The sequence below is a fragment of the Oncorhynchus nerka genome, linkage group LG21, assembly GCF_034236695.1.
Source record: "Oncorhynchus nerka isolate Pitt River linkage group LG21, Oner_Uvic_2.0, whole genome shotgun sequence".
NCBI classification, from domain to species: domain Eukaryota; kingdom Metazoa; phylum Chordata; class Actinopteri; order Salmoniformes; family Salmonidae; genus Oncorhynchus; species Oncorhynchus nerka.
The window spans coordinates 23,703,643-23,718,421 of NC_088416.1; the positions used below are offsets into that span (position 1 = coordinate 23,703,643).

Below are 14,779 nucleotides of genomic sequence, written 5' to 3' on the forward strand. Positions count from 1 at the left end.
TTTATGACTTCAACCCACATTTTTTCACACTCACAAATACACACACTAGCACATGCAAACAGTACAAAGCTATGAAAAAATAAGCAAAACTATACATTTATTCTTCACATCAACCTCATTTGCTGGTGAGCGTAATAGATAGTTGTCACGACTTCCACCGAAATTCGATCCACTTTTCATTTTCCATTGGTTTTGTCTTGTTTTCCTACACACCTGGTTCTCATTTCCCTCATTAAGTGTGGTGTATTTAACCCTCTATTCCCCCAATGTCTTTGGGTGGAATTGTTTGTTGTAGGTGCACATGTTTACTGGTGCGCGTCGGGTTTTGTGCCCATGTTGGTTTATGCTTTATGCCGTTGGTTTTGAAATTATACTGCTCCGGCTATTATCTAGTTAAGCTCTCCTGCGTCTGACTTCCCTGCCACCAGTTACACACCCCATTACAGAATTCCACAACTCACCATGGAGTCAGCAGGTACCCCGGTTACAGGAGTCGAGGAGTGTCAGAGAACAGGCGGCGTTGCTACAACATCTCGGCGTTGCGATGGACCGCGTCGTCCAGACCATGGACCGCTGGGAGAGACAGGGAGTCCCTCCAGCGCCTCCACCAGCACAACAAGGGTTCCCACTACTCGACCCCTCCTGTACCCGGTCCCAATGGGATGCGTCTCGCCCTTCCCGGGGAGTATGATGGGACGGCGGCACGGTGCCAGGGGTTCCTGCTACAGCTGAACCTATAACTGGGCACCGTTTACCCGGCTCCCTCGGGAAGGGAGAGGGTGTCCGCCCTCGTCTCGTGCCTCTCAGGGAGGGCTCTGGAGTGGGCTAACGCCGTGTGGGGAGGAGGAGATGCAGCGTTGGATGACTTCACGGAGTTCAACCGAACGTCTTTTCCACCTGAGGCAGGGGACGAGGAGCACCCAGGAGTTTGCCCTGGAATTTAGGACCCTGGCCGCAGGAGCGGGATGGAACGACAGGGCCCTTATCGACCACTACCGCTGCAGCCTGTGCGAGGATGTCTGTCAGGAGTTGGCCTGCAGGGATACCACCCTCCCCTTCGACCAGCTGGTGGACCTGTCCATTCGGTTGGACAACCTGCTGGTCACCCGCGGACATCCAGAGAGGGCTCTGTCGGTTCCCCCTCCCCGCACCACCGCTCTTCTGGTGCCCATGGAGCTGGGAGGTGCTGCGCTCAGGGAGTTCTGGTTCCCTCTTCCAGCACCACCGCTCCGGTGCCTATGGAGCTGGGAGGTGCTGCGCTCAGGAAGTTATGGTTCCCTCTCCCAGCAGCCCCGCTCCGGTGCCTATGGAGCTGGGAGGTGCTGCGCTCAGGGAGATCTGGCTCCCTCTCCCAGCACCACCGCTCCGGTGCCTATGGAGCTGGGAGGTGCTGCGCTCAGGGATGCCGGCGGAGGGGCTTTCACGTGTACCATCTGTGGCCGCAGAGGTCACACTGCTGTTCGGTGCCGGGTTGGTTCCTCTAGGGGTCGTGGCAGCAGGCAGGGCACTCTGGCATAGCCCCAGGTGAGCATGCACCTGGGAGGGAGATGAGTGGGAGACGGCGTTCAGTACGACCTCAGGGCATTATGAGTACCTCGTCATGCCGTACGGGTTGATGAATGCTCCATCAGTCTTCCAAGCCTTTGTAGATGAGATTTTCAGGGACCTGCATGGGCAGGGTGTAGTGGTGTATATTGATGGCATTCTGATATACTCCGCTACACTCGCCGAGCATGTGTCCCTGGTGCGCAGGGTGCTTGGTCGACTGTTGGAGCATGACCAGTACGTCAAGGCTGAGAAATGCCTGTTCTTTAAACAGTCCGTCTCCTTCCTAGGGTACCGCATTTCCACCTCAGGGGTGGAGATGGAGAGCGAAACTATGATGTGGGGGACCGGGAGCTGTTGGCTGTCGTCAAGGCGCTGAAGGCGTGGAGACATTGGCTTGAGGGAGCTAAACACCCTTTTCTCATCTGGACTGACCACCGCAATCTGGAGTACATCCGGGCAGCGAGGAGACTGAACCCTCGCCAGGCAAGGTGGGCCATGTTTTTCACCCGTTTTGTTTTCTCACTTTCTTATAGACCAGGTTCCCAGAATGTGAAGGCAGACGCACTGTCCCGGCTGTATGACACAGAGGAGCGGCCCATGGATCCCACCCCCATACTCCCGGCCTCCTGCCTGTTGGCACCGGTAGTATGGGAGCTGGACGCGGACATTGAGCAGGCGTTACGTGCAGAGCCCGCTCCCCTCCAGTGTCCCGCTGGGCGTCTGTACGTTCCGTCTGTTGTCCGTGACCGGCTGATCTATTGGGCCCACGCGTCACCTTCCTCTGGTCATCCAGGCATCGGTCGGACGGGGCGCTGTCTGAGTGGGAAGTACTGGTGGCACACCTTGGCCAAGGACGTGAGGGTCTATGTTTCCTCTTGCTCGGTATGCGCTCAGTGTAAGGCTCCTAGGCACCTGCCCAGAGGTAAGCTGCACCCCTTACCCGTTCCACAACGGCCATGATCGCACCTGTCGATTGATTTCCTGACCGATCTTCCCCCATCACAGGGAAACACCACTATCCTGGTTGTTGTGGATCATTTCTCTAAGTTCTGCCATCTCCTTCCTCTGCCCAGTCTCCCTTCGGCCCTACAGACTGCGGAGGCCTTGTTTACTCACGTCTTCCGGCACTACGGGGTGCCTGAGGATATAGTGTCTGATCGGGGTCCCCAGATCACTTCGAGGGTCTGGAGGGCGTTCATGGAACGTCTGGGGGTCTCGATCCGCCTTACCTCGGATTTTCACCCTGAGAGTAACGGGCAGGTGGAGAGAGTTAACCAGGATGTGGGTAGGTTTCTGAGGTCTTATTGCCAGGACTGACTGGGGGAGTGGACGGCGTTTGTGCCCTGGGCAGAGAGGGCCCAGAACTCGCTCCGCCACTCCTCCACCCCTTCCAGTGCGTACTGGGGTATCAGCCGGTTCTAGCTCCTTGGCATCAGAGTCAGATCGAGGCTCCTGCGGTGGACGACTGGTTCCAGTGCACGGAGAAGACATGGGACGCCGCTCATGTTCACCTTCATCGCGCCGTGCTGCACCAGAAAGTTCACAGTGAAACCTGCCCCTCCATCTGCCCTGCCGGAAGCTGGGTCCGCGGTTTTTGTGGGGCCATTTAAAGTCTTGAGGAGACTGAACGAGGTGAGTTACAGGTTACAGATTCCCCCCGAGGGGTTCCATGTGTCTCTCCTCAGGCCGGTGGTGGCTGGCCCGCTCCAGGAGTCTGAGGTGCGGGAGGTTCGATGACATCGAGGGGGACTGGGAGGGGTATGGTCCAGAGGAGAGATGCTGGGTTGCGGTGGAGGAGGTGTTGGACCCTTCAATGCTGCGGGAGTTCCACCGTCTCCGTCCGGATCGCCCTGCACCTAGCCCTCCGAGTCATCCTCGAGGCCGGTGTCGGCGCGCTGCTGGAGCCATGCGTCAGGGGGGGTACTGTCACGGCTTCCACCGAAGTCCTCTCCTTGTTCGGGCGGAGTTCGGCGGTCGGCGTCGCCGGTCTTCTAGCCATCGTCGATCCACTTTTAATTTTCCATTAGTTTTGTCTTGTTTTGCTACACACGTGGTTCTCATTTCCCTCATTAAGTGTTGTGTATTTAACCCTCTGTTCCCCCCATGTCTCTGTGTGGTATTGTTTGTTGTAAGTGCTTGTGCACATGGTTTCTGGTGCGCGTCGGGTTTTGTGCCCATGTTGGTTTATTCTTTATGCCGTTGGTTTTGAAATTAAACTGCTCTGGCTATTATCTAGTTCTGCTCTCCAGCGTCTGACTTCACTGCCACCAGTTATACACCCCATTACAATAGTGGACATTATTTCTGGACTATAGACAAATGACTTTCTCCAGTAATCCTCCTCATGCCCGTATGAGTGATTGCCTGGACAGATTAAAGGGAGAGATTCAAACTAAAGGATCTGTTTTCTGGGGGGAAAGGAAGAGTAAGAGAAAATAATTTCCGTCCGTGCCAACACGATCACACATGTAACATTCAACACAAATCACTTCCTACACAGATATACATGTATCAGTGCCCACTGAAAGATGACTGGGTTTCCTTACAAAAAGAGTATCAATATCAGTCTCCTGCACCATTAAAAAATATATATTTATCTGGTTCTATAGGCAATACCTTACAATACGTTTCTTTAAGGGAGTAACTCAGGGGCAGCCAGGTGGGCTGGTACCTTTTTAGCCTAGTGGGCCTGTCATTTTTTACTGAAAATAATGGTCCTGTGTGGGAGCCTCCAGCAAATAAATGGGCCTTTCTGTTAGAAATGCTAGGACTGATTTTTGGTCCCAGTCTGCCCCTGGGGTAACTTGTAAAGGGTTTATAAACAGTTGATTATCAGTTAATATGTTGTTTATGAATTAGTCATTGCATTCAAGTCATGCTATATTCCTATCCTCATTCTGCTCTCAATCAAACAGTGACAGGAACACAATGGGGTGTGATGAAGGCGACGAGCCGATTAAAGTTCCTCATCTCACAGACAGTCCATCCAGTCTCCGAGAGAGACACGGAGGGGGGGAAAAAGAGAAGTGAGTAGGAGACAAAAGCACAGCCACTCTCAGAGTGGCACTGAGACAAGACACGCTTCCCTTTTATCAGGGCCATAATACAGCATGAAGTAGCCTTTAAAATGAGTTAACTCCTGGCTCTGAAGTGAGGTCACGGCTAGCAGACCACTGACTCCAGCCCACGCTGCATTTTAGAGAGCTCTGTTTGGTTCAAAGGAAGCAGAAGTCAACAAAGATGTTCTTCTTGATGTACTGGTTTATAATCATTTTCATGTTCCCTCCACAAAAAGAAGCACTCCTAATAAACTGAGTTACTGTGTTTTCAAATATGCTTTCTCCTCATACAGACGATGAGAGACATGATTATGACCTTTGAAATATCCACTGAGCACTCAACTCAACTCTGACCTTTGAGTGACTTCACAAGACAACAACAACAGGCCGTGTTTTGTCATTCTGAGTGTGATGGCGTGCTACACTGATCTGTTGGACTGCTCTGATGGTCAAATGGTGTTTTAGAGCTAAAAGGGCCTCCAAAGCACGCACGCACACACACACACACACACACACTGCCCATGTCATCGCCTGCCTTCGTGTAGAATCATGTGGTGGCGTTAAAACCAATTGTAACTGGATCCACTGCAGTGGCAGGAGAATAAGGCTAATGATGCCCGTCACCTAGTTCTCTGCTGGGAGGGGGACTGAGCGGAGGGTACAGCAGCACCAGTTGACTCATTGGCAGGCAGCAGAGCACAAACACTCAGCCTGGCTGGGCAGCTGGCTGCAACAGAACATATCTCAGGGGAGACCATGTCCTGGTGACTGGCAGTATGTGTGTGTTAAAGTGTATGTGTGCATGTGTCTCTAAGAGCCTGTCTGTCAGTGTCCGTGTGTGAAAATATTGAGTGTGCCAAGTGTGTATGTGTCTGTACAGCATGTGAGAGTATTTGCGTGTGGATGTGTGAGACAGAGGAGAGGCCAGACCCAGCAGGATTTCCCCTGCGCTTAAAAACAAAACAGCATGTAGAGGTAATTCACACACAACACATACGTAACAGGCGAGACGTCTTAGAGAGAGCCAAGCGAATGTTATAAAAAGACAAACTAAAGTATAATCGGAACCATTTAAATGTTGACGCAAAGTGCTGTTTCTTTTCCAGTAATCCCTGCTGTGCTCATTTCCCCACCTCTCTACCAGACATCCTCTCCCTGCGTCTTCCTCTAACCTGTCATACTGCAACCTGTCATACTGCAGTCCAAGCTCTAAACCACCTGCCCACCCAGTTCGGACAAATAACGTACCATTACATTCACCATGTGTTATGAGGGAACATGTTTCTTTGGGCAGCATGCATTACAACATCCAGTAACAGAGTTGTTCTTACTCCTCTAGACCCTGGAAATAAACAAAGTGAGCTGCCTTGGCCAAGCCTTCACCCAGAGAGAGAGAGAGAGAGAGAGAAAAGGGAATATTCCATGATAGACAAAGGTATGTTCAAGGCCTGTCAGTATCATTCTTTCTCCACGCAGCTATTCTAAATTCACTTCCAGGTCATCTCTCACATTGGAGTGGCTTTGACATTGGAAGTGTCAGGCAGTTATCATAAGTATAAACTATGTGGAAGTGGTGTGCCGCTGTCACTCAAGTCAATGTCTGCACTTATCTGATCAACTCCTTCACACAATCACAGACTGCCATCAGACGGCCTTGGCATCATAAATAGTTGCTCAACAACCTTGCTTTCATGTCAGACAAGGAGCTGATTGCAATTAACGTGAACGGAATTAGCATCAGCCAAGTAGTCAGCTATGATTACAGAGCCCAGGCCTGATTAAGCCAAATCACATCAGCTATTCTGCACATCAGCTATTCTGCTCCCTGTCGGTCTTCTTGTCTCTGATTGTGTCTGTGCATCTGTCTGTCTGTCTGAACCCCCCATGAAAACAAAATAGGCCCTGTTTTGCAGGCTTTTCTGGCTAAATCATTTCCTATAATTCCTAGTTGTTATAAAACATGTCCTAGAGAGACAGTGGTGCTCAAAAGGCTCCTACTCTGCTGATCTTGTTGAAGGGATTAGTAATCATGTGACACGGTGAAGGTGCTCCTCAACATGCAGCCAAACTCCAATGAGATGTACATATTGTGGAGTTGAGAAACCCAGCTAACCCCAATTAAGTCTTTTTTCTTTGAACAGTAAATTGTTTCACGAAAAAAATAACTGAACCAAAAAAGGCAATTCAAAAGACACAGCTTTAATCTTGTAATTAGGTGGCTAAATCTGTCATTTAGAAGTTGCTAAACCCTAACAAGTGTTTTCAAGAATGGAGATGAGGAGCAAAGAAAGCTTTGCACTGGAAATAAATCTTGCCTTTCATGATTGACAATCTCTCCCCATACTAAACTAAATATCTCTCCCCACACTAAACTAAATATCTCTCCCCACACTAAACTAAATATCTCTCCCCATACTAAACTAAATATCTCTCCCCATACTAAACTAAATATCTCTACCCATACTAAACTAAATATATCTCCCCACACTAAACTAAATATCTCTCCCCATACTAAACTAAATATCTCTCCCCATACTAAACTAAATATCTCTCCCCATACTAAACTAAATATCTCTACCCATACTAAACTAAATATCTCTCCCCACACTAAACTAAATATCTCTCCCCACACTAAACTAAATATCTCTCCCCATACTAAACTAAATATCTCTCCCCATACTAAACTAAATATCTCTCCCACACTAAACTAAATATCTCTCCCCACACTAAACTAAATATCTCTCCCCATACTAAACTAAATATCTCTCCCCACACTAAACTAAATATCTCTCCCCACACTAAACTAAATATCTCTCCCCATACTAAACTAAATATCTCTCCCCACACTAAACTAAATATCTCTCCCCACACTAAACTAAATATCTCTCCCCACACTAAACTAAATATCTCTCCCCACACTAAACTAAATATCTCTCCCCATACTAAACTAAATATCTCTCCCCACACTAAACTAAATATCTCTCCCCGTACTAAACTAAATATCTCTCCCCGTACTAAACTAAATATCTCTACCCATACTAAACTAAATATCTCTACCCATACTAAACTAAATATCTCTCCCCACACTAAACTAAATATCTCTCCCCATACTAAACTAAATATCTCTCCCCATACTAAACTAAATATCTCTCCCCACACTAAACTAAATATCTCTCCCCATACTAAACTAAATATCTCTCCCGTACTAAACTAAATATCTCTACCCATACTAAACTAAATATCTCTCCCCATACTAAACTAAATATCTCTCCCCATACTAAACTAAATATCTCTCCCCATACTAAACTAAATATCTCTCCCCATACTAAACTAAATATCTCTCCCCATACTAAACTAAATATCTCTCCCCACACTAAACTAAATATCTCTCCCCACACTAAACTAAATATCTCTCCCCACACTAAACTAAATATCTCTCCCCATTCTAAACGAAATATCTCTCCCCATACTAAATTTAAGGGCACGGATTAGGGAAGGAGGGAATCTAAAACCATGAGCTCCCTCTACTGCAAGTATGGAAGTAGACATTGGAAGGCTAAGACCGCCATCTTGTGGAAGAGTGTATGAAGACAGCAATGAAGGCAAGATCTATATACTTCTATTATCTATTAGTTATTTTATTTTTTAATTTATAACATTCAATATAGACATGTTCAGACAAATAATACCAAATTATTTATCAAGAATAAATAAAAAATACTACAGTAGATCATTTCATTAATTTAGACAAGGAAATCTACACCCTTATCAACACACAATAAAATGGTACACATGTGGAATATATTGAATTCCCAATTTTAACATTTTTCATACATGATCAAGTAGCATCAAATATCAAAGAGTATCAGGCGAGGGGAATAAGTTTCAGGTTCAATCGAAAACAAAGACCAATTCACAGTAAATAACATTCATGACAAAATATGGACCATGCTGATACTACTTTGCTAAAAATAGAAAAACAGATCATTTGAGTTCATGTTAGAACAGGGGTGCTAAGTTCACATGTTTCTGCGTGCTTGGCTGCGCTGGAGCAGAAGAAACCCAGGAGAGAGAGAGGGAGGAGGGAAAGAGGGGAGAGAGGACCTTGGGCATAAACAAAGCTGACGCACTAATTCTAACCCTGACCATTGTGTAACATGCTTTAGCACACTGCAGCGTCACACTGCCTATAGCAGTGTGGAGGCCTGGCAAGACATGATTTAACAGGGCCAACCATACCCAAGGCACTGCATCTCTCCCCCTGTAAAACGAAATACATGCTCTTCAATCGATCGCTGCCCGCACCTGCCCGCCCGTCCAGCATCACTACTCTAGACGGTTCTGACTTAGAATATGTGGACAATTACAAATACCTAGGTGTCTGGTTAGACTGTAAACTCTCCTTCCAGACTCACATTAAACATCTCCAATCCTAAATTAAATCTAGAATTGGCTTCCTATTTCGCAACAAAGCATCCTTCACTCATGCTGCCAAACATACGCTCGTAAAACCGACTATCCTACCGATCCTTGACTTCGGCAATGTCATTTACAAAATAGCCTCCAACACTCTACTCGGCAAATTGGATGCAGTCTATCACAGTGCCATCCGTTTGTTTATTCCACGTGTAACTCTGTGTTGTTGCTTGTGACGGACTGCTTTGCTTTATCTTGGCCAGGTCGCAGTTGTAAATGAGAACTTGTTCTCAACTAGCCTACCTGGTTAAATAAAGGTGAAATAAAATATAAAATAGGACAATGACACACTTCAGGGTCATGCATAAGTAACACAATGGTAGTCTAGACTAAGCAACACAGACTGACAGACAGAGAGAGAAAGGAAGAGAAGGTTAGTGGAAAGGTGAAAACAGTACGAGGTGGAAACACCATGAAAGCCCCCAGTTTTACAGGCCTTCCTCCAGTGTAATAGCGTATCAATCCAACAAGTTAGGGAATTTGTTTTGACAGTACATGCTGAAGTTAAACTCCTCCACTGTAAACTCAACTTTCTTCCACTTGTTGGCTAATTTTCTTCCCTCCGGAGTCTCCATGGCAAAGTTCTCGATGGCCAGAATGGGCAGCAGGGCAATCTCCTTATATACCATTTCTCTTCCCCATTGCTGTTCAGATTGAAATACATAAACAAATATACTGATGACGATTTCCATATATAAGCATATTAAAAGACAATAGAATAATCCTAGCACCATAAGATAAATGGAATGGCTGCTGGTCCAACTTTAAAAATGGACCTTTCTTCCCGGGGGCTTAAGGTTTCCGAAGTTTCTGCGCATGTGCAGGATTCTGTATTTACGTACAGTCTCTGTTCTAATCGTATATAACAGGCTACTCTGGCAAATGGTGCTCGTTTAATAAAGGGAGATCAAAGCTGAATCAATGTCGGCAAGATCACATAATGATAGTATTGTACATAGCAGAACTGAATATACACAGTGTACAAAACATTAGGAACACCTTCCTAATATTGTGTTGCACCCCCTTTTTGTCCTCAGAACAGCCTCAATTTGTCGGGGCATGGACTCTACAAGGAGTCGAAAGGGTTCCACAGGGATGCTGGCCCATGTTGACTCCAATGCTTCCCACAGTTATGTACAGCTGGCTGGATGTCCTTTGGGTGGTGCACCATTCTTGATACACACAGGAAACTGTTGAGTGTGAAAAACCCAGCAGCGTTGCAGTTCTTTACACACACAAACCGGTGCACCTGGCACCTAGTACCATACCCCCTTCAAAGGCACTGAACTCTTTTGTTTTTCCCATTCACCTCTGAATGGCACACATTCAAGGCTTAAAAATCATTATTTAACATGTCTCCTCCCTTTCGTCTACACTGATTGAAGTGGATTTAATGAGTGACATCAATAAGGGGTCGTAACTTTCACCTGAATTCCCCTGGTCAGTCGATGTCATGGAAGGAGCAGGTGTTCATAATGTTTTGGACACTCAGTGTAATAGCATAACATTACTGTAAGACAAAAAACACCACCTCAGGTTTTAGGATGATTGTGTGAATGGCTGCATTTCTCTCTCATGTGTCCACAACCTCAACAGCGCACGCCACTAGGCAAAATATATGCCTACGGATCCGCAGTCTCGGCCTAAAATAAAAAGCTATAGATTAAAAGTCAACCTCACCTTGCCACAGGCAGCACAGCTGATCACACGGCCTGGCTCCCAGTCCTCAAAAGTCTTTAGGGGGGTCTGCTCACCGGTCTTATAGTACTTCCTGAAAACAAACACACATGCACAGGTTACCTCCTCACACACACTGATGCAAAACCACTTCAAACATGTGCTCTTTTAGCCTTGCAATGTGGACCAATAAGTCTTGTGATCAGTATCAGGACAGACATGAGAGAAACACAACTTACTCAAAGTCCGGGTTGATGTTGACATGGTGTGCGTTTTCAATTACTTTAATGTCATTGCCGAAGGCCACGGGCACAAAACAGTCTCGACACGAGAGCTGAACCGTAGCAGCACTGAAACGACTCCTCTTCTTGATCTTCAACTGTTCTGCCAACTGTCTGGTCAATATGGCTTCTGTCTGGAGATCAGTGATCTAATAGTGGAGGCAGAGAGAGAAGAAATCAAGTGAAAACAAGATTAGATAATGAGGAACGGGAGTGCTCAACTCAAAAGTTTGTAGTAACAAAAATCATTTTGGTGCCGGGTTCAAAAGGCAAATACATGAAAAAAGCAAAGTGAGTGAGTGTAGGTCTGTCCTTTTTCCCAAAGAGATTAGAGACATGCAGGGGTAGAACATAGAGAAAGATACCAGCCTCACCACCATGAGGAATCGCCTTACCTTCATTTGGAACTCCCTGGGCTCCATCCTCTGCACTTCGCCGATGGCCCTGCCAGTCAAGTCCTCCAGACATTCATTGAGGCGTTCCCGACGCACCTCCCGCCCCCCCGCCTGGGCCACCACAGAGTAAACGCTGTCACTCGCCCGAGCCCGGCCACTGGCCTGCTGTTGTGCGATCTCATTGGTCAGCAGCCCGTAGCGCACCACCAGGTTGCATTCTGGGATGTCCAGGCCCTCCTCGGCTACGCTGGTGGAGATCAGGAGGTTGAGGGAGCCCAGGCGGAAGTTGCGGATTGTGTCCTTCTGCTCATTCTATAAGCGCAACCACAGAAACACACAAACAGAGGTCAGTCGTTGGTATAACACAGGTCTTGGCACTTTCCAACCCACATTGCTATATCTCCAAAACTTCTGACTGTGTTTAATGTCAAGTTACCTGGGTCATGTAATTGGTGCCATTGCCAGCGCCAGTCAGAATGGCTGCCCTGATACCAGCACGCTGCAGTGCTGGGTTGTTGGACACCCAGTCATACAAGCAGTGGGTGCTTTTACGGGTCTTGGAGAACAGGATGCCTCTGGAGTGTTCACCCTGGTCAAACTGCTCCAGCAGGGTGTTCTGAAGCTTCCCCATCTTAGGGTTTTCAAACCGGGCATCGCCTGCCAGTTTCCTCAGCTCCACCTCGTTCTCTGTTGAGCAACAGAACACTGACTATCAATGTTCAGAAGTTGAACTTCCTATACCCTTAACATTCCAGAGAATCACATGCATACAGTATGTGAGAAGGTCAGAGAGATTGTTCCAAGAGAAATGCAGGTTCTCACCCTGGTAGAGCCCAAGCAGGAAGAAGTCGGTTCCATCCGTGGCGGTGGAGGTCTTGGTACTATAGTAGGACTCCAGGACCCTAAAGGCATCCACCATGCGCACAGTGTCGTTGATGAGCAGGGTGTTGTTGTACTGACGCAGGTGGAGAGCACACTGGGCCAGCAGTCTGTTCCTGTCTGTCACACCTACACCAGGAAACACACATCCAAAATAGGTTTTAATACAGTATTCAAAACTATGACATTGACTGAGGAAGGTTCCTTGTGTGATTTGGTGCATGAAAATAGTTCCTATGCTTAGGTTCTATAATGTGGTATTAATTCATACTGAGAGGATGATTTACCCTTCTTCTCCAGAATCACCACGTCTGCCTCGTACTCCTGCGTGCCAAACTCCTTGACAGGAAAGTCAGGCCCTAAGGCCATGAAGTCATGGATAAACTGCATCATGAACTTCAGGTGATCCCCAAATGGGTCCTGAGACAAAAAAACAGGAGTTTGTTGAATTCAAACCAATACAGCTCTCAAGTTCAAAGGCTCTATGTTTACAGAACAGAATTGAACTCACCTGAGGTCTTCTGTCAACGATGTCAAACCTTTTCCTGGGTCTGGGGACCTTTTTCTTCAGCTCAGGGGCGTACACTTTGGACGACACAATCACTGAGTCCAGGTTGGCACAAATCTGAAGGCCATAAATTACGAAATGAGCTATATTTAAAGGGTGAATGTAAAGGGTTCGATGAGGGACATTGTTCGTTTTTTTTACTCAGGATGAAAGTTTGGGCTGAATAAATAGCATGTAAAGACCACCGGAGAGAGAGAGAGAGAGAAAAACTGACCTGCAGCACATGGTCCACAGCTCCTTTGATGCTCTTGGCTCCCCCTGTCCCAGGAGAGGCAGTGAGGCCCAGGATCTGCGGCAGCCGTCTCTCCCCCTTCAGCTTCTGTGCCACGTAGCGCCCCATGATCTTATTGTAGACACCCTCCTTATGAGTGTGGTGGCACTCATCAATGATCAGCAGAGTGAACTCTATGGTTGGGAGAAAGGAACACAATGGTATTGTGAACTCAATGGAATCCAATGGTTTTACTGTAGAATATTTCAACATACCCCTTATCATGAAGTGCCTGTCAATTTGGATTGATACCCAAACCCAATTGCTACTACCCAAGGGCTACTGGTGCACAGTTGAACAAAGCCTGGGAGCCAACAACCTTACTTCTAAATAATCAGTAACAAGTAGTGTGTGCTACACACACCTCACAGCAATATGTGGAAGGAGGCAGAGTAGCGACTCACGTGAGAGCTCGACATGTTTTCCCTCCTCCTGGTTGGTCAGGGCATTCTCCAGTATCTGTGCTGTACAGATGACCAGGTCAGAGTTCTTGACCTCACAGCCAAAGAAGTCTTTCTGGTCACAGTCCCCACTGATAGACACCAGGCTATAGTCCCGACCCAGGTAGGGTTTGAACTCTTTGTTGTAGTGTTGTTCAACCAAATGAACCTGGAAAACATAACGTCAACAACAGTTAGCCATGGTTTCCCCGGGAGTAGTGGAACCTTTATTTTCTGGTTTTGTATAGAACTAACACACCTATACTAATACTACCTAGATACAATTACACAGATGGGTCAGTTACCTGGCCAGTTACTCTGAAACATCTGCTAAATCGGCCCAAAGCTCTAGTAACCCTTCCCTACCTACCTTGTTGACCAGCACAGCCACCTTAGCTCCAGGGTTATTCTCCAGATGTTTTTTGGCCACATACACAGCAGCCCGTGTCTTTCCTCCTCCGGTGGGCAGCCAGATGATAATGTTCTCCCCCCGTAGAGCCCGTTGAACCACTTCCTCCTGGTACTCATACAGCCCAAAGTCTGCCATCCTACTGGTCTATTGGTCCACACACACACAACTCCTTGTCCTTAGAAATAAAAACACTCAGACTAAAGGCAGTGCACCACAAGGCTATTTTTAAACTGAAATGCAATACACACTGCAAATGTCCCTACAGTATGACTACCATTTGTGGCAGTCAGCTACAGATGAAGTCAAGCCAATTTCAAACTCAGCTCACCAAGTGTTTCTGAAGCAGCTCTATGTTTTGGATCAGCAGCAGACAATGTCCATGGTCCATTGTGGCCAGGTTACAGAGGGGTTTTCACTGATACATTTCCACCCCACTGACACCCAAACAGAAAACCAAAACCAAAAGCACTTCTGTCTCATGTGAAGAGGGGGTCCCATTCAAGGGAGTTCTTGAGGGCCAACAAAGTATGTCTAAGTAAAAGAAGTTACACAAGGATGTGAATTATAGTTAAAGTTATAGTAGAAGAGTTGTAGGGATATCAATAGGGATATCAATACACGTAAGGAACCGTATCAGATATGAAATCTACCAAACTGCAGATGTGTTAATCTAGTGGCATTGTACAGAGAGGGACTGGTATGTCTGTAACTATCTGCAGTCCAGGAGAAATCTGTTGCAGATTTCTGTCAGCCCGACAAAACACTCAGAGCCC

General features: G+C 47.0%; 1 protein-coding gene across 2 annotated transcripts; it reads right to left on the reverse strand.

The window, feature by feature from the left end:
• Window positions 1-8,221: 8,221 nt before the first annotated feature.
• Window positions 8,222-14,471, reverse strand: LOC115104123 (ATP-dependent RNA helicase DHX58-like). Of its 2 annotated transcripts, none has more exons than XM_029625351.2 (12): window positions 14,335-14,471; window positions 13,965-14,150; window positions 13,559-13,763; window positions 13,098-13,288; window positions 12,827-12,940; window positions 12,603-12,735; window positions 12,259-12,444; window positions 11,873-12,123; window positions 11,437-11,748; window positions 11,000-11,190; window positions 10,764-10,854; window positions 8,222-9,727 (listed from the first exon to the last, which is right to left on the reverse strand). In XM_029625351.2, the coding sequence occupies exons 1-12, from the start codon at window positions 14,392-14,394 to the stop codon at window positions 9,542-9,544; spliced, it is 2,106 nt and encodes a 701-aa protein (XP_029481211.2). In that variant the 5' UTR covers window positions 14,395-14,471; the 3' UTR covers window positions 8,222-9,541. The 2 variants fall into 2 exon arrangements, with proteins under 2 accessions (XP_029481211.2, XP_064862522.1); XM_065006450.1 differs by having other exon boundaries at window positions 13,965-14,181; window positions 14,335-14,423.
• Between the last annotated feature and the right edge of the window lie 308 nt (window positions 14,472-14,779).

Excerpts from the sequence above, each read along its gene's own strand:
- LOC115104123 (XM_029625351.2), bottom strand. The coding sequence starts at position 14,394 with ATGGACCATGGACATTGTCTGCTGCTGATCCAAAACATAGAGCTGCTT. Across the intron at positions 12,124-12,258 it reads CCTGCTTGGGCTCTACCAGG|AGAACGAGGTGGAGCTGAGG; the intron begins GTGAGAACCTGC and ends GTTGCTCAACAG. Across the intron at positions 9,728-10,763 it reads GCTGTGCTGCCTGTGGCAAG|CAATGGGGAAGAGAAATGGT; the intron begins GTGAGGTTGACT and ends CAATCTGAACAG.